Here is a 24,402-nt window from a genome sequence, read left to right on the forward strand (position 1 = left end):
TAAGAAGAATGTTTCTCAATGTAAAATTGCAAAGAATTTATGGATTTCATTGTCTGCAGAACATAATGTCATTGAAAGATTCAGAGAATCTGCAGAAATCTCTGCGCGCAAAGGGACACGGCCGAAAACCAACACTGGATGGCCGAGATCTTCAGGCCCTCAGACGACCCTGCGCTGAACAGGCATGATTCTGTAGTGGACATGACTGCATGAGCTCAGTGACACTTCCAAAAACCATCGTCTGTGAACACAGTTCATCGCTGCACCACAAACACAAGCTGAAACTCTGCCCTGCAAAGAGGAAACCGTATATAAACCAGATCAAGAAGCGCCGGTGCCTTCTCTGGTCCGAGTTCATTTAAGATGCTGAAGTGGAAACTGTCCTGAGGTCTGACGAGTCAAAATCTGAAATTTTTTTGGAAATCATGGACGCCATGTCCTCCGGACCAAACAGGAGAGGCAACATCCGGCCTGTTATCAGCACACAGCTTAAAAACCAGCATCCGTGATGTTATGGGGGGGCATTAGTGCACATAGCATGGCTAACGTGCACACTTGTGAAGGCACCATTAATGCTGGATCACATCTACAGGTTTTGGAGCAACATATGCTGCCAAGTAGACAACGTCTTTTTCATGGAAGGCCTTGGTTATTTCAGACAGACAATGCCAAAGCACATTCTGCACGTGTTCCAACAGCGTGGCTCCGCAGTGAAAGAGTCCAGGTGCTAAACTGGCCTGCCTGCAGTCCTAAAATTATACATCAAGCAAGAATGAGAAAACGTTCCACTTTGAAAATGACAGCAAAAGGAGCGGCGATGCAGCATTAGCATTAAACATCATCATCACATTCTGTTTATGTTTCACAGTGTCCCAACGTTTTTAGAAAGAGGGTTGTAAGTCTTGTTCTGTATGTCAGTCAGATCATTGCTGACTTTTTATCCTCATCCTAAGACAAATACTTTTATTTTGAAGCTCTCTGCAGCTTTTGTTTTGAAAAGTGCTGTATGAATAAATCCTTGCTTACAGGTCTGCAACACTCACACAGAGGCAGGTTTGTGACAGCTTGTGTGATAGCTGATACTGTTGTGCGACATTACTGCGTATGGAGAAAACAAAATAAACTGCAATTAACTGTGCTGCCCAGACCCGCAACACAACACAAAGAACAAGTCACAGCATGATGGAGGCGACATAGGGAGAGCTTGCTGCAACAGAAAACATTCAGCAAAAACTGCAAAAGCACCAGTTTTCGTCAGTCCATATATAAGAACATTTCAGCTAAACCAGAAACATTTCAGCCGCAGAGAAATACATTTTCTGAATAAGAGACACTTAGATTAAAATGGCATGATGCAAAAGCAGTAAATAAAGAAGACAGACTAACAATTTGAAGTTCACTCTCTGTCTCCCTGCTGGAAGAAACTCAAGCAGAACAGCAACAAATATGTTTAAGTGCCAAGAAATTGTTGACAAGGCAGTAACCTATTAGACTGCAACAAGTCAGCAACAGCAGTCATCAGCCCGAAATAATTCTTCATCAAACACCTGAGAGCTCATCGCCGTCGGATACTGTCAACCGAACAAGCAGTGGACATTTTTCAACACACACACGGTGCTAAAGCCACACACACGCACATGCGCACACACAGGTGTGTTTGAGGGCCATGAATGGCGAGTAATTTCCAGGGCCAACAGGATTATCAGTGTATGTTCTGGAAGATGGCAGGGAATCAGCCTTCAAGTTAACGAAACAGTTAGTGTAATTGGTCTTCATCTGTCATCTCAAACAGAGCTGAGGACTGTTTGAGTCCCGGAGAGAGAGAGAGAGAGAGAGAGAGAGAGAGAGAGAGAGAGAGAGAGAGAGAGATTACTGACGGGACAGTGATGAAAATTGGTCGGAGGATAATGAGTCTCGTTGTTTTTTCATCCTCTCATCCACTGGCTCTCTCTCTCTCTCTCTCTCATTACTCAGAGTGACTGGTCGGAGAGTAGCTTCACAGTCTGCTGCTTATTAAAAAACCCAGAGCGCCTTTAGATGAGTTCATCAGGCTCTCCACCCCTCTTTTCCCTCCATCTCTCCATCCTCCCGCCGGCTCTGTATCCACTCATCCCTTCACCTTTTTTCCTCCTCCTCTCTCAGTTTGAACTCCCACATCCTTCCTCTCTCCGTCTCTTTATCCCTCCCTCTTCCATCTGTTTATTTTTTCCACCATCCTGTAGAGTGAAACAGCGAGAGACAGAGACGAGGAGGAGGAAGGAGAAGAAACAGGCCCAGACAGGAGGGGAATCAAAGAGCTCAGGAGAGGAAAAGACAATCCCTTTTGTGACAGATGAAGCTTTTATAGAAAAAGGGGGCTTTCTCCCAATTTCCTGTTGATATTCTTTGTAGTTTATTTTTCCCCTGCTACCCCTCTCCTTCCTTTGTCCCAACACCCCCTCCTCCCTGTGCGTCTGCGCCACCGTGGCAGATTGTTTGGAATCAATAAAGATGGTTGTTGGCAGATGAAAGTCGTGGGGCGGGACGGTGGCTCGCTAAACACTCAATTCGCTTCACACAAATCACCGCCTGCGTCCCGCCGACACGTGACGGCTACATCCTGCAACAAACAATTAAAAATCATGCAAATGCGCTGTAGGGAGAAGCATGATGGCACTTGCATAAATACACATATGGTGTGTTCTGACAGGCAGACAGGGGTAGATGGGATTTGGACAGCATGAAGACGAAAAGGAAATAAAGGGAAAAAAGGGAGAAGATTGATGATTGTTGTTAAAAATGAACAGGTGCTGTGGTTGTCCAAAAAGTGAAGCTATGAAAGCGAAAAACTGTAAAATGACATTGCTGGCAATAGAAGTTGTCAGATCCTTTCCTCCAGTAACACGACAACAATACAAGTAAAAGTCTGCCACTTAAAATTTGACTTACACAAAAGCACATAAGTATCATTAGCAACATGCTCTCAAAGTGGCAATAATTGATATTTTAATATTGTCACTGTATTAAATGGCCGTGAAAGTGTCAAATGTGTTTTATGGAGCTTTATAATGAGTTTCATCTCAACGTTTAGCTGTCCGATAGCAGCTTTACTGTTTTGGTTCACTCTCGCTGTCGTTCTCGGCCACAGCAGGCAGCTGTCTTCAGCATAAAGGCTCTAAAAACTCACAGTACACTACCTGCTCGGCACCAAACAGACAGTCACAGTTGGAGACAAGCTGGTGAACATAGCGGAGCATCAGCAGCTAAAGAGCCAGATGTTTCCCTCAGGAGTTGGTGGAGACCAAAAAAAGAGTGAAAAGAGAGAGAACCAGGCGGACACAGACGTGACTCCGAATGAATGATAGTGCTGCTCTGTAGCTGCTGAACGTCTAACTGTCTGCTAACCAGTTCATCAACTACATATGGCGTTATGTTCACAACCTGTTCCTGCTGCCCCCAAAGTGGCAAAAGAAAATGACTTACTGGAGGTTTAATATATCAATAAATACAGAAAAATATTTGCTGTATGCTGCAGAACGATCCCTTTCAAAGTGATATATTATTATTGTACAGTATATTGTATTTTTATCGACGTATTACTGACAACTAACTATCCTTATTTATGGTGAGTCTTATGTAATGCATAACAATGGCACAGCTCATTACACTGAAAATCAATTTGATTATTTCATATGTAATTCTACATTTGCTGCAGTTATTATTGGACACAACACACACTATAGATATGCCATTAATATCAACCATGTGCTCTACTGATGGTGTTACTGCTAATGTTTATGTATTGCTTTGCGGTTTAATCTAACAAATCACCATATTTCAGACGCAGACATGGAACTAGTACCAGCAGGGATGAAAGAATATAGTGCAGCAAAAAGTGCAATATTTCCATCTGAAATGTAGTAAAGCCGGAGTGCAAAGCATATAAGCATAGTATCTGAATGAATCTACTTCGTTACTTTCCACCACTGCCGACAGATTAAGTTCCTTTTTCTGTTTTCACATCTAGACGTGAGGAAACTAATAAGGAAATATTCATGTAAAATGTTCCCTCGTGACGTCGCAGCCCACTGACTCATATCGCATTCTGAGAAATAATCAATTCATACACACCAGAAGCCTGTGTGATTGGTTTTAATAAGCTTTTGCCATTGTCTCACACACACTGGAATCCCAATATTCAAATAACTCTGAACTCAAACGGGGTTGTAAGCTGGATGCCGCTGATCACAGACAATAAAGGTCAAGTTAGAGTGCAGCTTCACACATTTTTCACAAGAATGATCAATATCATTTCACACCTTCATCATCTCACCTCTCTTAGCTTCAGTCGTTAATGGGAGAAGCAGGAGAGTGAATCAACATCTGCAGAAGAAACAGTGTGCACTTCAAGAAAGCAATCATCCATTCAGGAGTTATCTTCCTGCTGAGGAAAATCTTGATCTTTGATGGCAGCGAGGAGGAGGAGGAGGAGGAGGAGGAGGAGGAATTTGGTTGTTGAGCGTAGCAGTGTGTATCCACAGCAACCAAATGTGACAAATCCACTCTCAGAGTTTACTCTTGACAGTAGCTTCTGTGGGAGCTGCGAGAGAGAAAATGAAAACTTGTAAAACAGGGGAAGAGCGCATCTTCCTTTGGTCGTGCAGCGGTTAATAGCATTTTGGCTTTTGGAGCGTCTGGTTGCTTCAGAGGGATCTGTTAGGGAGGATTAGTCACTCTCAGTCCAACATGGCTAAAGACACACTCAAAACATGCATACACACACATCAAACAGACAGCCAGTGTGGGTTGTGCCAGGTGTTGGAGACACATAAGGTTTATAGTGGAGAGTTGGAGGCCTGCCTGCAGCAGCTCTGTCGCACAGACAGACAGTTCCGGTCCATCTACCAGCCAAGCACCGCCACTGCTCGCTCACTGCTGCTACAAAATCTGCTGCACATCCATTACAGGAGAAAGACACCAACAGCCAGCACAGACTGTTTAAAGGGGCACAACTGCATGTTTGGAAAGGAACCTCCTTTGTAGACCGACCCAGCGTGAATATGTGAAAGTGCTGATTTCATGCTTAAAGTGAGGAGCTGATGTTGTGTCACAGTTTGAAGCTGCGGCGTTTGCCTCATCACATGAGTAAGAAAACAGACCCTCCAACTGTAAAGCTGGATGGACTCATGGTTCAGTGTTCACCAACTCAACAAACTGACCTTGAAATCAAAGTTTATATCACACATACGCCTTTGAAGCAGCATTAATTTTTTTTTTTTTTTGGCCAGCTGAGGGCAGTGGAACAAGCTGTAAACACATCACTGTGATATTATGACCTCAAAATCATGACAACCATGTTAGCATGTGAGTCTAGTTTCTGGCCACCTGGCAACCAACACTCTGCTTTGGTCTCCACCATCTCTCGGGGGAAATATCTGGCACTTTCGCTGCTGCATGCTCCAATATGTGCACCAGCTAGTTGCTAACCTTATTCTTCTTCCACTTAGTTAAGAGTTGGTAAAACTCTGTCGTGCAGGCGATTCTTTGTGAGTTTGTCACAAGCGACATTTTTCAAGTGATACATAATCATTTGATCCACTGTTACATGAAAACATACTGACGGTAAACTAAGAATCACTTTTTCTTTTTGACTTGTTTAGACCCACAGATAGCTTGGAAGAGGAGGTTGAGCGGTGGGGTCTTCAGTTGGTTGCGATTGTCAAGGTCACCACCAGATGCTTCTACATCCTACACACTGGTGCTTTAATTTTGCATCAACACTTTGTAACCAATCACAGAGAGCATATTTGGGGACTGTGATTTATGGCGGACTTCCTGTCCAACCACTTACTTTAGACAAACTGCCTTTTCTTTGAAGCCAAATATAAATCACCTGCTGCAACATTTTTATTTTCACTTGATTATTAATTTGCAGCTCATTGTTCTGGGTGCTGTGTTGTACAGGGAACTGAGATTTATTGCAAACTGTTAATGGATATGGCTGCTCTTATTCTATATTTTTTCTAGTGTCAAGAAATGCCATGAAAAGACCAAAACCAACAAAGCGACAGTCCATCTGTCAATACTGTCTAACTCCCCTACACTGTCTGAGGCACTCAGCCCCAAGCACACTGGAGGCATAAATCTTTAAAAGTGGGATACAAATAATAGTTCTGTTTTGCAAATCACTTCTTAAAGCAGCCGGGCGCTGTACAGTAATTTTTAGAAAACATTACACAGAGGGGTGAATAGACAACTTACTAAGGACCATTTTCAGCAGTGGATTAATACACACTTGATGCTCTAGTGATTATTATCATCAGCAAAACAGTGTGTGTGGGATTGACTCACATTACAACCCCAAATCCAAAACAAGGGAAATAAAACAGGATGTGATCATTTGCTAATCCTTTTTGAAATATACTCAATTGAAAACAATAGAAAGACAATATATTTAATGTTTTACCTCATCAGCTTCATTGGTTTTTGTCAATACATGCTTATACAGACTATACTTGTTAGTAGGATCTATGCTTTGTTGGTTTTTGTGGCATTTGTTGAAATAAGAAAAATCCAGGATATCACCAGCCGTATCCTTTAAACTCCTCCCCACAATTGAACATTACACTGCATGTTCGTGCTACTTCTACAAAGTCACTGCTACATTTCTATCCATAAAACACTCCTTAGTAAACTCACTACAGTACTTTATTTAGGCTTTTGCATGAAGTAGAGAGTACAAGGGCATCGCAGTTCGAGATCCCATTATTTTTGGCAATTGATCTTCCCAGAGGCCTGAAGTGAAATGAGAGAGAAATCCTCGCTGGAATCGGCCACTACTGGTCAGATCTGTCTGCAAAAAGATAAAAAAATTAAGACGCTTGTCTGAGTGAAAGCTTATATGAGAGATACGGCTGCAAAGTTGATTGGATTCCACTCTTATTTTTAATAGGCTGCTCCTCTTTTCTCTCTCACTCTTTTTTAACTCGTTTTCGGTCGGGGTCACACAGTGTACGTAAAATGGTTCAAATCCCCAGTTCATGGTGTGTTTTTTATCTTGTGTGATTCATTTTTTATATAAATCTCTGTCTGCCTCTGTTTTCCTGCTGTATGTCTTAAAACATACACTGAATTATAAAGGTAAGAAAATTATGTTAAATGTCACGCACACAGTATATATATTGCCTTAAACTGTTAAGCAGCATGCATATTAATGTTATACAGAGTGATATTTCTATCCCCACAGGCATTTCTCTGTTGCTTTGACTTTACTGCCACTGAGACCATGAAATTTCTCATTTCATTTAAAATTAAACACAACACTCCCTGCTTTGGTTTCAGTGGCAGCCTTGCTTCACTGCGCTGGCTTTCTGTTGTTCATGCTGCCAAGTTTTTGTTGACAGCAGTGTGTGAAGATTTGTCTGTTTGTTGTGGTCTTTGGCGTTAACTTTTACTCGTTTCAATTAATTTATCGCTACTATTTTTTGCCTCACGACTCTGTAAAGTGGAAATGAAAAACTGAACAAATGGCTTTGCGAGGTCTGAAAGCACAGACAGAGGCAGGTTGTAAAGGCACTGATTCAGGTCCACGGTTGTTTACATTGCCAGCTTCTCTCTGTGTATTGCCAATATTAGTTTGCGCGACCCTGCTCCATCTGAATAATTCAAGGAAATGCAAGATTGTGACCAAATTAAAAACAGCACAAAACTTGTGGAAGTGAAAATTTGGAAGATTTCTTGATCGTTTTGTTGGTCTTTTGCAGCAGCTGTGTGCCAAATCACATGAAAAAATAACGGTTTTCTAAAAGCAGAAAGAATGAGATGGTTGAGATCTTCCTCTCAAAATGTTTGGAGACCAGAGCTGAGCTTGATTTATAGCAGTGGTAAAGCAAGACATTAGAGGTTAAGGCTGTAGTTGTAATACCAATGCTTAATTTGAATAATTGAGTGAATGACTGATCATGCTTAGGAGCCCAGCCTGCTTGGCATTAGAACACTATCAATCACGAGTGCAATCAAAACAAATGGGTAAAGTCATCATGTCACAGCTCAAGCCAACATAAAATTTACGTATTCACTAAACTTCATTTACCCACACAGATCAATCTGCAATGACGGCGAACGACTTTCCTTTTAGCTCATTTTGAGAAGCAGGTGAGATTTGCAGACTGAAGGGATCTTAAACGGGGCTGTTGTTTTATCTTATTTAAACCTGACACGTTTTCACCCTCCAAGGAGAAAGCGTTTCACATTTTTCTTCCTAAGTGTTGGTTAGTTTAGTAGCTAGCTTGAGCACAGCAGTGCCCATTATTTTCATTCAGGAATGCAAAGAATGCAAAAAGCCAGTTTCATTTAACTGAGCTGCAAATACTGGCAATTTATTCTCAAAATATGACAAACGCTGGTTGGAGGAAATGTCAGGGTTTCCCTCTGAACACATAATTTACATTTCACACAAAGGTTAAGACGGCCCATCCACAAACAGACTAAACGGCGTTATTCTTGTTGATGATGCAGACTCGTCATGTTGACACAAACACCACGCTGGTTACCTGAACAATAAGCTGCTGTCACTGGTCAGGCTAAAGGGACGGACACAGAAATGAAGGCAAAACACAGGTGATTGGCCAAGAAATGTCTCACTGCATGTCTCATTCAGTCCTCAAATGTCATCTTGTCAACATCGCAGTTGGAAAATGGAAAACACACACATGCAAACACATTATTTGCTGTTTTTCAGAGCCTAATACTGCCAACAGGGTTAGTCATACGAGTATTACTGACGTTCTAATTCCTCTAAGTCTCTTTATTGTGCCAAGCCTGAACTGTTTGGACCATGTCGCAGTGACTGATGATAATGAATATAATAAATACATCAGAAAAGGAAAGTAAGAAGTGCCTCATTTTGAGTCAGTAAATCTAAAAAGAAAAATACAGATTGTTTGTTCTGTTGCGCCTCTCACTAAAACGATTCCAGACCATAACTTACATGACGTAGCTTAACCCCATATCACTATTTAACATGGAACACCGTGTCTGAACTCACCAGAACAAATGTCTGACACAAAGACAATTACTATCAATCAATGGAGCCTGTGTTCAAATATTACACTTAATTGATCAAATAAACTTAATAGACTCAGGAGTGAAATAACACGGCGGTTAGTCAGCTAAAGAAAAGGCCATCTCAATGAACAGGATATAATCACATGTCCTGAATGTCGTAGCACTTCCTGTTTTATTTTATAACACCTCCCATCGTGTCAGTGCCTGCCCTCGTGTGTCTCCCGCCTCCTTGATTATTCACACCTGGGCTGTGGTCGAATAGCTGTTTTGTCTTAGCGAGGTTGCTCCCTGAGTGAAATGACCTGGAAGCATCCAAGTGGCAGCTTTCATAAGAGCTGCTCGAGCTCTCTAAATGCTAAGAAAAGGTGCGTCATTCCTTTCTTATCTCCTTTAGCATAGGGTACACCGGACCATCCTTTACGAAAGGAAAGGAGATAATGCCGTCCCACAATTCCTTGTGGCAGAAACATTTAAAGAAAAGCACCACTGAACGACTGCTTCATAGCTTAGTGTGAGCGCAGTCAGACTCTGAGCGCTGCAGTTGTCTTAAGTCCTCATGAATTCTCCTGCACATCTTTCCTCGACGTCACGCTGTTTTCCATCAAAGTGTTTAGAAAAGGGCGTAGGAGGTCATTTTTTGACTATTCAACTGCAGCACTGCTTTCATTACTCATCTGCCCCTGATTTTGCCATTAGTCAACCCTGTGGATATATTCCCCTGACTTCCCTGTTCCCCTGCTGGATTGTCTTTGCTCAGGCTTTTCAGCATTCCTCTAGTGTTAGCCTCTATGTTTTTTTTACTTAGCTTTGTTTATTGTTTTTTGGATTTTTCTGACTCCCTGCTTGGATTTGTTTGCTTGTATTGGACTGACCCCCTGTGTGTGACTGCCTCGTTTACCGCTAAAGACTTTTGCTTCTTTGAACTTCACCTCGTGCTCTGTGTCTGTCTCTGATCTGCCCAGAAACATCACCTAAACCTAAACCTACACCTACACCTCCACCTGTGGTTCAAACCACTGTGCATGTTCTGTTTTTGAACGCTCTTTACTGTGCGTCACTGCATGTATCAGTATGTGGGGAACAAAGTATATGTTTATATGATGTAATTAAACCCAATTAAGTGTGCCATATATACACAGCACTATCTGTCTAACGGCTTCATGCATGTGTCAATGTACTGGATGTGCAAATAGCACACAGCGGATGATGCAGAGTATTTATCACACCATTGTGTGCGTCTCTGTTTGTGTGTGCAGCTAAATTGAGCTGAGCTGAGCTGTCATCATTGTATATAGGCGTGTGTGTGTGTGTGTGTGTGTGTGTGTGTGTGTGTGTGTGTGTGTGTGTGTGACAAAGACAACTCACCAGCAGGGAAGTAGAGCGGGAGATTCTGCAGATACAGCTCCTTGTCCGTGGGCAAGAACACACAGAAGATGACTCTGTCCAGCTGACACACACACACACACAATGACCTTTATTACAAGCTATGCAATAACCATAAATTCATCAATAGCAGGGGGAACAATGTAACAGTGTGTGACATTGTGCGGTGGCGATATCAGGAGAATGCAGCTCATGCATCAGTCCATTACTCCCCTATTAGCTCCCTATTATGATCACGCCACAACACAATGCTTATATTACTGTACAATGCGTGCTGGGGACAGAGTGCTGCAAATGTACAGAGAGAGAGAGAGTGAGTGTGTGTGTGTGTGTGTGTGTGTGTGTGTGTGTGTGTGTGTGTGTGTGTGTGTGTGTGTGTGTGTGTGTGTGTGTGTGTGTGTGTGTGAGGGAAAAAAGAGACAGAGAGAGACGTTAGGAAGAGAATTTACTTCAACTTGTGTGTTTATGTATATGCCCCTATGTGTTACAATATACTGTGTGTGTGTGTGTGTGTGTGTGTGTTTATTTAACTCAAGGCCCTCAGTTTCTCTCATTACTGTGTGAAGCACACTAGTCAGTAGTCAGTACAGACTCACCTTACACACACACACACACACACACAGGACACACACACAGAGCACACAGAGCCATAAAGAAAATAGATTTCAAATAATATTAAGAGACTGGCCAAGTGAGTGCAGCTATTTTACAACAATAAACAATCTTTATGCTCTGTGCTCTTGTGTTCTTTGGATCCAGGCTCCGCAGTCCATAATATTTACATTACTGTACATTCTGTATGGCTGGACCTACAGTACAGTCCACGGCAATATATGAAGCCCGGTGATTAAAGATACTGTAGCCAGAGTAAAAAGATGCTTGCAGGGATGTAAGCTCCACTGTGCGCTCTTATTTTTCAGACTCTGACAAACATTATTACCAGCCTAATGTCTCTACAAAGGTTTTGATTTTTCCGTTTTGGGCAAGGCAGTGCGATTTATAGCCAGGCTGTTTCTATCAGTTTGTGTCTGCTGTGGGAGTTTAAGTCTCACTGCTTTCGAATTCAGACATTTCAGCAGCCTGCTAGCCCGCAGCCCGTGTTTTTCAGTCCCGGCTTGTTGCACAATCGACATCACTCGGCAGGATTTGAATGGAGGCTAAAAGGGAAGATATGGAAATATGCGGTAAGGAACTTCATCCCCTGGGCTAAGGTTTGAAATCTCTAACCTCCACACTGTGTTGCCTGCACTTGCGCCATTTTGCTGCCGCACTCATTCAAATTGAAGGAAATGCTTGCGAGGAGAGATGCAAAATGGCCTCCGGAAAACGGTAGCAGTGGGGAGCTCGTTTTGATAGTATTGTAACAGGAACCCCGCAGATGCTAAAACTAATAATAAAATCAAGTGAATGTAATGGGCTCAAAGAACTGCCTGTCTTTAAGGGAAACACAGAGCCTGTAAATACTCCCTTCTCAAACGGAAAATCTGTGAGCACCGAAGTTTATTTTCCAAATCTCTGCACAGATGTCACCTCACTGACTGGCTGTGGAGAATACACTGTAATAGTAGACTTTACATATATAAATTAAGTCTAATGCAAATGTACCTTTAATAAATGTCCATTTTAATGTCATTGTAACATTGTACAAAACATGTACTTATCTAGACACATGAAGCGAGCCACACAGCATACTGTTTCAAGGCTGGTACTTTAGTTATCAGTGTTTAAATGAGGTTTTCTTGCTTCCAGAGCAGAACCTGGGAGTTCTGGATTCACTTTGGCAGTAACAGTCGCTAAAGGGGACACGGTTTATCAGTCAACAGTCAACGCCATGACAATCTGGTAAGTGACACTGCTGATGAAGATCATGGGATATGATTGAAAGGCCCAGAGCAGCTACTACATGGCCCTCGTGGAATAGATCATTTTCTCAAATGTCATACATCAGTTTTTTCTGAACTTTCCGGTTGACAGTGAATCTAATTTATAAAATATAAGTACTGCAAAACTGCCTTGGGTATTACTTTCTTGTGGTGTTTTACCAATAAATGATTCATGTTTTTATTATTGCATTTGATGCAGAGCGTTGGCACACTGCCCCGTGTCTCCAGTCCATTTGTATCTTACTGTGTCTATAATTTTCAATTTCATTTTCTACATTACTGCACTGCAAGCCAGAGCAAGCCCAACAAAACACACTGTAAAAATAGTAAAATCGAGGGGCTTCAATTAAAGAATCAACCCAATTTCCTCGGGTGAACATTCCTACTTTATATGTATGCAAATAAACTCACTCAATAATCTCATTTGTCTCAAAAAGAACTGTTTTTGCCCCTTAATAAAACACACACACACACACACATGCACGCGCACACACACGCACACACAGCGGAGCTACTTCTGAGCAGCATGTAAATTAGAGCCTCGTTGGCTTGGCTTTCTGCTCTTCTTTTCAGCTGTTTAAGTCTTGTTGATTGTTGTCCTCTGCAGTGAGACATGTAACATTTAATGCTCATTTGTTGAGCTCGGCGCGGCTGATGGCATCAGTCGACTGGTATTGCCACAGAGGCTCTGGAGACGCCGGCGCTAACAATAACATCGTCAACACCCTCTCTGGGAGGCGATACAGCAGGGTGGTTCGAGAGGGAGAGAAAGACTGGAAAGAGGAGTGGGAGGAGACGTAAAAAATAAAGGAGGAAGAGGGGAGGAGAGTCTAGAGCACCTTAAGGACTGATTGGAAAGTTTCCTCTTTATTTCCCCCCCACCTATTGCTCCCCCCCTCTCCCTCCGTCCCTCCCCTCCAGTCATCTATTCCATCATTTTGTCTTTTCTCCGCTCGCTGTTCCTCCGGAGAGAAAGCGTGTGTGTGTGTGTTTTTGTGTTCGTCAGGTTTAGTCCCGCAAGGAGCCAATTAAAACGCAGGCTTGGCCATGAGCATGCGAGCCAGAGCTTAGGAGTGTGCGTTTAATTGTATGTATGTTTGTGTGTGTGCGTGTGTCACTGTGTGTGTGTGTGTGTGTGTGTGTGTGTGTGTGTGTGTGTGTGTGTGTGTTTTCTCAATACACCCTTCTTCTCGCTCCCACCAGAAAACAAAAACAACAGCTGTGAAAGGAATAATACCTAGAGGAAATGGTAGGGAAAAAAATTGCCAATCACGCACACACAAACACACACAATCAGACACACACAGACACACACACGCACGTACACACCTTGTCATGATGCTCATCCAGATATTCCCTCACAGTTGCCAGCGCCTCGTGCACAGCCTGCTCGGGTGGATATCCTGCAAAGTAAACACACAGTTTGCTCGACCAGGTGCACTGACAGATCTGTGTGTCTGCGTCAGATCGCTTCCCGCTGTGTTGTTTTTTTTTCCTCGACAGGTATCTGTTCTTCTTGCCACTATTCTCACACTCTACATTGTGTGTTTTCGCGCTTCCTCTCACCCAGGCTCGCCTATTCAGACGAGACGCAGACACAACACACTTGTTGGTTACGGGGAGACAGATGGAGAACGACGACAGCGCTTCACTCCATATTCATTCAGCGACCAAGACCTTTCGGTGCAGGAAAATTACCCCCACTGCTGGAAACGCAACACAAAGGCTGTACAAATTCATCATCTGGCCAAACTGCTCTGCCAAGACAAACATACACTGTGTGAATAAACAGTAATTATGCCATACATCAGGAGAGAGGGTTCAACGTGTGAACACAGAGGGACACGTGGATGTAAATTAGCACTGAATGTTTCAGCATCAGAACTCACACCTCAAGGGATTTTACTGCTCCATGTGAAAAGCCAGCAAAGTTTGATTTTCCATAAGTAATACTAAAGTCGACTATTCCTGTTTATGTGATCAATGCGTATCTTGAAAATGAAAAATCTTTTCAGAGCCTCTGCACATCCGTGGACCACCTACACGGGTGCTTTTCACTTCACGCCTATTCTTGCCTGTGTGGGCGTGTGCGACTGTGCTTGATTGGCACCTGCCTCACACTTCTGTTAGCTTTTTCAAAATTGCATTCATATAGTGCTGAATCCAACAGAAACCATGTTTTCAATGAAATGTAGATCAAGTTTAATCAGCAAAATGAGGGAATGTTTCTGTAGACAGTGCAAAATGTCCAGACTGATGACCTCAGCACAATGGTCACTGTCATTTGTTTTCCTCCATTATCCGCTCCTGGCAACCAAAGCATGATTCATGGTTTTAATGTTATGTTTGGACATCTTAAAGCACTTAGTGTTAAGGAAAGACCATAGTCTAACCTTCACCACAGTGTTTTAGTAGCCCTCATGACTAGGCAGTACTGTTCGGTCACTGTGTCAGATTAGGCGGCTATGGAGTGCCGTGACAGATGTGCCAGACTACACATTGCTCCCTGACCAATAATCGCCAGCCGCCTCTCACAGCGTGTGTGATGTCACTGGGAAGGAGGTGTTAGGAAAGCACTTCCAGTAACACCAATGTAAACAAACAGTGTTGGTGTGTATAATATTGGCTGTCTCTTTCACCAGATGTGGCGTTGGTTGTCATCCACTGACACTCTCCACTGCATAAAATGACTGACAATCATTGTTGTTCCTAACTCAATGCCCTACATCTGCTGGATCAGGCTTCATCAGACTGATATCATGTAGCCTGAACCCGGCATTACTGAACCGCAGGCACAAGGCGCAATGCAAACTCCTAGTCAAAATCCTGTTTTTTGTACATCTACCAACCACTCTGACCCCTAACTATGACTCCTGTGTGGAAAAAGAACAATACTACTTTGTGGACTGGAGAAAAATGTTGCTACTGAAACAAAACTGAGGCAGCAAATGCCTTGAAAAATATATTTACTATCTTTATTTATAGACTGAGTTAAGTGGTCTCGTGTAATTTCTGACATAAGTCTTCCCACCTTAACAATAACAAGGTCTAATCAGACAAAGTGATCGAAAACAGCTGTGCACCGCCTTAAAGAGCAGCTATTATTTTTTCCTCTCACGGTTGTTTTCAGATCTCCACTACAATCTCGAAGGTAGTTTATTGCATTATTCAAAAACTATTAATGTGATTGACTGGCGGTAGGTTGCGCAACATAGAAGACAGAAAAATCCATCTTAAGTTCAGACAATTTCGTTTCTCCTCCCCCTTTAAAATCGAGCCTGGGGGAAACAGGCGCAACAGAGAGGAAGACACGGATAACACACTGAGTCAATCACAACTTTGGCCTTTTCCTCTATCGAGCAACAGGGGAGAAGTGTTGACAACCAGCCCTCACACCCAAACCCACCCCAGGGAGTGTTTAAGCACTATCCTGAACTGTCTCTCCTGCCAGTGTGAAGGGGGATTACAGTCAATCTGACACAATCTCCGGCCTAATCTATCTTAATCTGTTGGTCTTAATCCAAGGCCTTAATCTGAGAACCACCTCTGGGCTGCAGGAGATAATGTGACAAGTGGCACCGGGTGGCTCAGCGCTCTGGTTAAACAGAGCCCGATACTGGAAAAAAGCATGTGGTGGAAAACGCCGCCTGTGCGTGCAGCGTACTTAGCATTTGCACTTAATATGACTATGAAAATGATGATAAAAAACAAACACAACCATTCAACAGTTAGAAATGTCATGCATTAGCTCTGGTTTCAGGAGGACACACACACACACACACACACACACACACACACACACAGAAAGACACTCACCGTAGATTCCAGTGGAGATGCAAGGGAAAGCCTGCAGAGTAAAGATGACAAACAAAGTGGTTCCAGTCTGTTGCTGATCACATAACCGTCTGCTTTCATCTCTCTCACTCACACACACACACACACACACACACACACACACACACACACACACACACACACACACACACACACACACACACACACACACACACACACACACACACACACACACACACACACACACTGATGCCCAGAAATCACACTCTCAGTGGAAGCTCTCTGCTGATGTTCTGCTGCTCTTCTCTCTTTGATTTTCACACAGCTATTTAAAGACCAAACTGCTGACCATCCTTATTATGGAGGTCTGGTGTGGAAGGACTTCCTCCGTCAGCTACAATGTATGTTGTTGACATTATTGCCACTACTATTACTAGTGTAATAATTATAGAGGTGGATGAGGTAACGATCATAGAGGTAACATGACTCATATGTTAACTGTAAGTTTAAAAAAGCTGGGGTTGTTTTTAGATCATTGCTATCACTCTACTACCATACGTATAATAAAGGAATAAAACACCCTGCAAAACTGAAATTGAAATCACTGTCGGTTGCTTTAATTGCTTGTATTACTGTATGCACGCTGGCTGCAAAGAGATCTCTTCTTTTGCTTTCAAATTCTATTTTTTCCCAGTTCAGCCAAAGAACATGAGGTCTGAATTAGGCAAATCGAGAGAGTATTTCCCAAAGTTCGTCTTTTTAATGCCAAATTCTTCTGCCTCTTTTTGTTCATATCTTCCCTGAGCACATCTCGACAAGAAGACACAGTCCAGAGAAACACGTGGAGGTAATTTGATTCTTAAAGGCTGTAATGTTAGAAGATAGCCATTTGATTGATAAAGCTTCATATTAGCTTCATCTTAGCATTATAGTGCGTTTTTCACATAGAACAAGGACTCTGTCTGTCCCCCATTACTTACATTGAAATTGATTTAGAAAGGTACAAGGAAAGAACAATTACAAAGACCAATGAGCCTTTTCAATGTACATGTATTGTTTTAAGACAGACTTAGAGAAAAATGTGAACCTTTAGTATTTAGTATGAAGCAGAAGCACAAAATGTCCTGTTTGCATTAGCAGTAACTCCACACACCTCTGATACAGCTGTCGGAGACTAATCAATAAATTAGGAGGCTTCTATCAATTAGATAAAATTAGTTTCAGTTTCCTGTGAATCCCTGTGAGTGAGAAGGTAATTTAAAACCTGCTCAGGAAGACAAACTACCCGAATAACAATGAAAGCCACCCAAATAGTGAGGAAATGACTGAATGTAAATACATCCAATGGTTATCGCTGAAAAATGTCAGCCATAAAGTTGAGTTTCCAAAATGTTTTTTGATGTAAAAATCTATGGATTATAACTCTAAGTCATTGAGATCCATGTCAGGCAGCTCCATGCCACACCGCTGGTAAAGAAAAGCAGCCAGTAAACTTCAAAGTAAATCAAATCTGGCAGATTCTCAACCTGCTGTCAAACACTGCGGCTCAGGCAGATGCCAGGATGCTCTCTGTGTCTCCAGATCTGTTCGTTTGACCAGATTGCAGAGTTGGCAACTCAGGGCGAGAGCAGACACGGCTCCTCAAGACGAAAAGGTAAACATGAAACTCAATGAAAATGAACTGATGACAACAGTGAGGCAGGTGATTGAGACCTGAGGAAGAAGAGTGCAGCTGACCCACATGTTGTCTGATTGGTCAGAAACGTGTAGTTTAACATGTGTCAACACATCAAATCTGATTTCAGTCTTCAATAACAACTCTAACTAATTCACAGATTCTATCAGGGGCAGAAAAGCCCTTTGATGCTAATTTGTGATTCTGGGCTTAACCAGTAAAAACAGACATGACATGACTATCAATTAAAATCAATATATTGTGATAACCCCTCTTCATAACACATCTTGAAGGTAAGAGGACACAAATGCAAAATTTGGAGATGTTATAGAAAATAATTGAAGTAAAGTCAAATAAATGCTCTAACTGATGGTTAAAAGTAAAAAACTGTTTGCAGCTGATTAAACTGAAGTCTGCTTTCAGCGCTTCTCTCGACTGGTGAAACGACAAGCACACATTTATCTTACCACAGCGTCCATGAACCTGTTTCCTCTATTGTACCTCTGACTTTATTTTCATGTTGCTTTGGTGTTTTTATTTGACTTTAACACCTCGTTCTGTTGTGAAACCTCCTGCCTGGTGTGTTTCATAAAACCCTCTTACGGCTCAACAACCCTGCCTGCAGCTCCTCTTTCCCTCTCCCCTTCTATCTCAGCTTGAACGTCGTTTCCTTTGAAAAATCGTCCTCTCTTTACCTCAGGTCTCAGCCTTAGCTAAATCTATCCACGCAGTCACGACTTAGCGCTTCTCTCTTTTCCTGCTTTACTCTCATCTGTACATCTTTTCCTCACTTTTATCCTTCCTTCCTTTCTTCCTTCCTCTCTCCTCTTGTTTTTCCTTGCAACCATCCCCAGCCTCCATCATCCCTTCATCTCATCCCTCTCTCACCACAGAACGTGCACCGTTACTGGTGGCGGCTTTCAGGCTGTACTTGTAGCACGACCTCAACGCTTTCCTCTCCACCTCACCCACTCCTCCTTGTGCGATCGGCCCCACTGTGTGGATCACATCTGCAGAGAGGGAGAGAGAGATGAGAAGATGAAGCACTTCTTACCACAGTGTGACTGATATGAAAGAGAGTAAAATATAAGTAAAAATGTACCTGGAGTTTAATCTCCACAGTCAAATTTCACATTTATTCAGAGTTTACAGCAGCAGCCATGTTTAAATATAGTCCCACTTTTAAGAAAATTAATGAAAACATAAATCATAAAAATCTAAACGGCTCTGCTATCACAGCATCTCTCCCGTCACAAACTATGCTGGTGCCATCACTGAAGTCAGTTGGCTTGAAGAGCATTTGTTTTTTCACTTTCTAAACTTAAATTCAGTGGATACAGTGTTTGCAACTCTCACATCACCACTTCTGCAGTCACACATCTGTCCTGAGCTGTCCTGTGAGGAGGAGGGCGGAGAGTCACAGTGAGCTGCCCCGTGCCCAGATGATCATTCAGGGGTGAAGTGGTTGATTTGGTTTCGGATTGTGGAACCACTTTGAAATTTGTCATCCATCTTTTCACCCAGAAAATAAAACTCTGAACTTCCAACATCGGGAGAAGAGCGGTTTTGCACAGCAAGAGCCCACGAGCTGAAATGACAGTTGTCACCACCAGCCTTGAAGGTGAGTCCAGTCCTGCAGCTACAGATGAATTTTGCTATCTACATTTGAACAGGTGAAGGAAAACGCATTTGTGGCCATTCGAAGGTCTGGAACCAGATTACAGATGACATGCACACGGCTTTCAGTACACTGTTCTCTGTTTATCTCCTGTATACAGTACACTAACAGTATTTTAATGTGTGTTTTTAACAGCACACCTGGGAAGCTATAAAGGCACTGCTGTCACTGCTTTAGATTCTGCATGCGAATAGTGTTAAAAAAGGAAACCCTGAGACACCTGCAAAATAATGTTGTGGCTGTTTGTCATGAAACATAAAGTCAATAGTTTGAAAAGCATATCCATATCCAAACTGCTGCTTGGTCTTGGTCTGGTGTTGCTAGCCGATTGGCCTGCGAGGTACCCGACCAAACAGCATTATAAGCTGCCACTGCTGCCAACATTCTGATGACCTCCAATATGGCTGCCAGAGGATGTGTCTTGTTGCCAAAGAAGTTCTCTCTACAAGCTGATCTTAAAATAATCTCACATAAATGTTTAACTAAGACTGATGCACGACATACCTCTATCAAGTTGAAAAGTGCGCACAGCACTTTAAAATTACATTTTCTTTGTCTCTCCCCACAGGTTCACAGCAACAGTGTCTTTGACTGTTTCTAATTGCTTTGAATGATTTATTTTTCATGTTTGTCTGTCACGTTGCTGCTGGAACGCTCGGCTAATTTAAACTGAGTGTTTTCTTTGTCAACTTAATGAATGCTTTATTTCTTCTTTTTCTTCGCTGAAAAAAAGTCTTCAATTGGACTAATTGGTTAAATAAAGAGTACGTGAATTGTAGCATATTGAACTGAAGGCGGAGAAGAGAGAAAAAAAACAGAGGTGGCTCAGAGACGCTCATAAACAAAAGCCGAGTGAGGAACAAACAGCGGCAGCCGAGATGACAACGCCGACGCTGCCACACATTCTGATGAGGCTCAGCGTGTCGCTCTCAGCGTGAATACCAACACTATGATGAGGCCTGGCTGGACACACACACACACACACACGCATTTGGTCACTCTGGGGGATACTGAGAGACTTATATTAATTTCCTGAACACTTACTGCACTGTCACCATAACCTAAACTCACCTAACCTTAACCTTAACCACTGACCCAAAATTCAGCTGTTTTCCAACTGGGGACATGACTTTTATCCCCAGTTAGACAAACCGTCCCCAGTTAACTGGTCTTTAGTTTGAAATTATCCTCAAAAGTAGAACACACACACACACACACACACACACACACACACACACACACACACACACACACACACACACACACACACACACACACACACCGTAGCCACTACTTGTCTGACCCAACCTAACTCAAGGAAGGCAAATCCCCACAATGTGGCAGTTTAAACAGATTTATGTCCCCACAACACGAGTAATACACACACACACACACACACACACACACACACACACACACACACACACACACACACACACACACACACACTGAAAAACATCCATTTCAACATTGGCACTTCTAATAAGGATCCTATGGGGTGAAATAATCTCCTCTGCCGATCAATCTTAACACTTCAGCATTGAATCATGCGCCGGGTCTGTGAGACTACTGGACTGATCTGCACAGTTGCCAGATTCGACTGACATCAAACAGCCTCAAAGCTGCCTCAAAGCTGCCCAGCCGTCTTAAAAGCAGCCTGATTTTTAACCAGTAAACACATAACCTCACTAACAGTCTAACATAATTATCACTAAAGGCCGTTCTTGCACTGCAGCTTAATCGCAATGCAGTATTGTATTCACTTTTGGCTTATGCTCCATAAAACTGATAGAACATATGAACTGATCTAGCAGCTTTTCCAAGGTTTCACAGGGGTATGAGCCAATAATAATCTGAATAAGCACAGTTTGGAGGCACAGTTCACATGAGAGGATGTAAACAGAAAGTGTGTTATTACTTGAGCACTGTCTCGAATTAGCACAGAGCAGATCTTGTTTGCAATGTAAGACAGACACCGATCACTGGATTGCTTTTACACTGAAAAAAAATTAAAAACGTGATGAATCTAAGGCAAGTTCTGGAGTTACGAGGCTCTGCTCTGGACATCAGAGATAATGGTATGCTCCGCAAAGGGTAAGTCACAGTAAATCTAAAAATGTGCCTCATGTCTGTGCGTTCAGAGTTGACAGGAAGGAATGTGATTTTTGTCGCACACTGAGGTCTCAAGTGTTCACCCTCTTGGTGAGCAAGCCAAACCACAATAACTAACTTCCTGTTGTTTTCAGAGCTAACGTGAACCTGTCCGTGTCACCTTATGCAGTACCGTAACCCCAAGCCTCTCCATCAGTGCACCGCTCGAGGGCCAGATTTATCTCATTCTCAATTCAAAACAATATGAGACTAATCAGTAATTAGATAGATTAGATAGATAGATCAATACAACTCTCCCTCTCCCTCACACACACACACACACACACACACACACACACACACACACACACACACACACACACACACACACACACACACACACACACACACACACACACACACACACGTACAGAGTTAACAAGCCATAGACTCTGCAGCACAGAAGAAGCTCTTTAATCCAACCCTCTGAGGATAGGAGGCCATTAGGAAGACAGATTTAACATAGTGTTTGGGACTGCTTGAAATACGATCTGGTGATCTTATTTCAAAACCAGAAATACAAAACACAAGCATGAATCGCGTTCATCAGTCCACTTCCCCGATACCGTTTACAGGGTCATTTGTTGTTACATATTGTTGTACTTGTATCCATTGACAAGCAAATCCTGCCACCTAACCACAATCAATGGAGGATATTTAGTTAGCCATGCAGGATCTGCTCATTACGCCCCGGCGGCGAAACAGAGCTCTGGCTGCCAAAAAACTATTTTTTGTGTTTTTTCTTAATAAAGAAAAGCATTTGAGATGCAAAGCTGAAAGAGAGGGAGCTCTCGGGACAGAGGGAAGCTAGTTAACGTTGACTTAAATCACAGCTTCAATCTAAAAACACTTTTTTGTTAAAGCTTGTTGAGGATTGGCGCAGGAGCAAAACAGGTTTTACACATATCTTTCTTCATTATCATAGATTATTGAAATATTTGACAATACTTCTGTAAATACAACCAGAGAACTCAGCTGGTTCTTGAGCACCACTGTGAAACATCAGATCTCTAGAGGCTGTTTGTATATAATTCAGTGTAACTCAATGAAAGATGTAACCGACTGGAATTGATTTTCATGCCTATAATAATATCAGAAAGGGTCACAGCGGGGTCGTTCACGTACACAGCAGACTGCATTTGTGAGCTTGAAGACATAGTCCTTGATTTTGTTAGAGCACCCATTAGTTCACGTGTACATACATAAATATTTCAATAATTTCTGTGGGTTGGCAGTTTTTAAAGCTACAAGGACAGACCAGCATTTTATTTATTAATTTTTTTTTAGTATGTATTTACAGAATTTCAAATTACCTTTCAAGCCATAAGGGCCAGTGCGGTTTTGTTTTTCTCCTTTGAACACCTGCAAGTCTTAAGGAAAATTCATTCCAAAGATAATTTTCGTTTTGCTTTCGGTGGAGTCCACAGATACGGACTGAAGGGAACTTGTCTGAATAACATGCCAGTGCATCATCAAGCTGATGAAGAAGAGCGCAGTGTCCTTCTGTTGGACAGATTATCAAAGGTTTACGCCGTATCTCGCATGAGACTGGAAATCCAGTACAATAACAGCAGAGCATTTTAATGAGAGCTCCTCATTTATGATCGGTATAGATTTTCGGCTCGTGAAATCAGTGTATGAGGATTTTATGTAGTTTTTAGGCTTTATGAAAGCAACAGTAAGCTCTGCCTGAGGAAAAGAGCGTGAGTGTTGATGTTGTGTGTGTGAGCGATGAATAATTACTACATCTTCTAAGCAGCAATGATTCTTCTGGAGGTGTCATGGGGCTAACTCAGGCGAACATCCGTAATCTGTACTGGGAGGATCACACTTGATAACCCTGATGACTCCGTCCCTCCCACCTGACCCTCCTCTCAGTTTGTTCCAGTTCTGAGCCGAGTGTGTACGCAGACGCTCGTTCCAGCCGAAGAGTTAACACTGTTTGCAGTCTCCTCAATGAGCGGCTGCAGGCCTGTTAGATGTTAAGTGCCACAACATCAGCCAGCTCCATTTTCTTTTTCTCTTGGACCAACAACATATGCTCTCCACTCTACCCTTTCTACATTACGGCTTCACTGGCCTGTGAAGGAACAGAGAGAGTAAGTGCAAAGGGAGTTCAACAGCTGCATTTTGTTCATCCACATTTTATTTGATAGTAGATCAACCTCTGAAAAACAGAGAAGTGACTGTTGAGTCATTGTAAACAAAAAAGTGCTTTGAGCCGTGATAAAGGCAAGCAGTTACAATGATATTTGCTTTTTTTGTTTTTTTCTTCTGTTGCAATGTTTATATTTGCAAATATTCATGGATGTTAAACTCAAATCTTTATCACAATATTAATCTGGATATTTTCCAACATGCAAAATAGTCAAAGTGACGTTCAGAGCAATGAGCTGCCTTCCACTGCTGGGCATTGATTTCATGTGTCAAACTGAAATCCAGGGCTGTGACTAACAACCATTTTCATTATCAATTAATGTGCAGATTATTTCTGGATTAACTGACTCATTGTTTGGTTAATTCAAAATGAGTCCAAGGTGACATCTGCAAATTGCTTGATTTGTCTGACAAAGACGTTCATTTTATGATTAACAGAAGTCCAAGACCACCAGCACATCTTCACATTTGAGAGGCCGGGAGCAGTCAATTTTTGTGTGACTTTAACAATTAATTGACTGCCATATTAAGCAGTTTCCTGTTAATTTTCTATTTGATGGAATAACTGATTAATTGACTAAGTGTCTCCTCTACGAAATGTTACATTTTTGTTTGTTTCTAATCACATTTTGCTC

The 24,402-nt window shown here is 42.3% G+C and overlaps 1 protein-coding gene across 3 annotated transcripts in view; it reads right to left on the bottom strand.

Annotated features, from left to right (window-relative positions):
• Positions 1–4,115: 4,115 nt before the first annotated feature.
• Positions 4,116–24,402, bottom strand: part of macrod1 (mono-ADP ribosylhydrolase 1) — a 111,030-nt gene continuing 90,743 nt past the window's right edge. For 2 of the 3 annotated variants that reach the window (XM_070962591.1, XM_070962589.1), the window contains 5 exons: positions 18,670–18,791; positions 16,128–16,158; positions 13,641–13,714; positions 10,411–10,492; positions 4,116–4,579 (listed from right to left, as the gene is read on the bottom strand). In XM_070962591.1, the coding sequence (XP_070818692.1) occupies positions 4,545–4,579; positions 10,411–10,492; positions 13,641–13,714; positions 16,128–16,158; positions 18,670–18,791 (344 nt within the window). In that variant the 3' untranslated portion in view covers positions 4,116–4,544. Of the gene's footprint in view, positions 4,580–8,531; positions 8,562–10,410; positions 10,493–13,640; positions 13,715–16,127; positions 16,159–18,669; positions 18,792–24,402 lie in introns of all 3 variants that reach the window. The other variant, XM_070962590.1, reaches the window with a different exon arrangement.

This window comes from Chaetodon trifascialis, chromosome 5 (assembly GCF_039877785.1).
Source record: "Chaetodon trifascialis isolate fChaTrf1 chromosome 5, fChaTrf1.hap1, whole genome shotgun sequence".
Classification (NCBI taxonomy): domain Eukaryota; kingdom Metazoa; phylum Chordata; class Actinopteri; order Chaetodontiformes; family Chaetodontidae; genus Chaetodon; species Chaetodon trifascialis.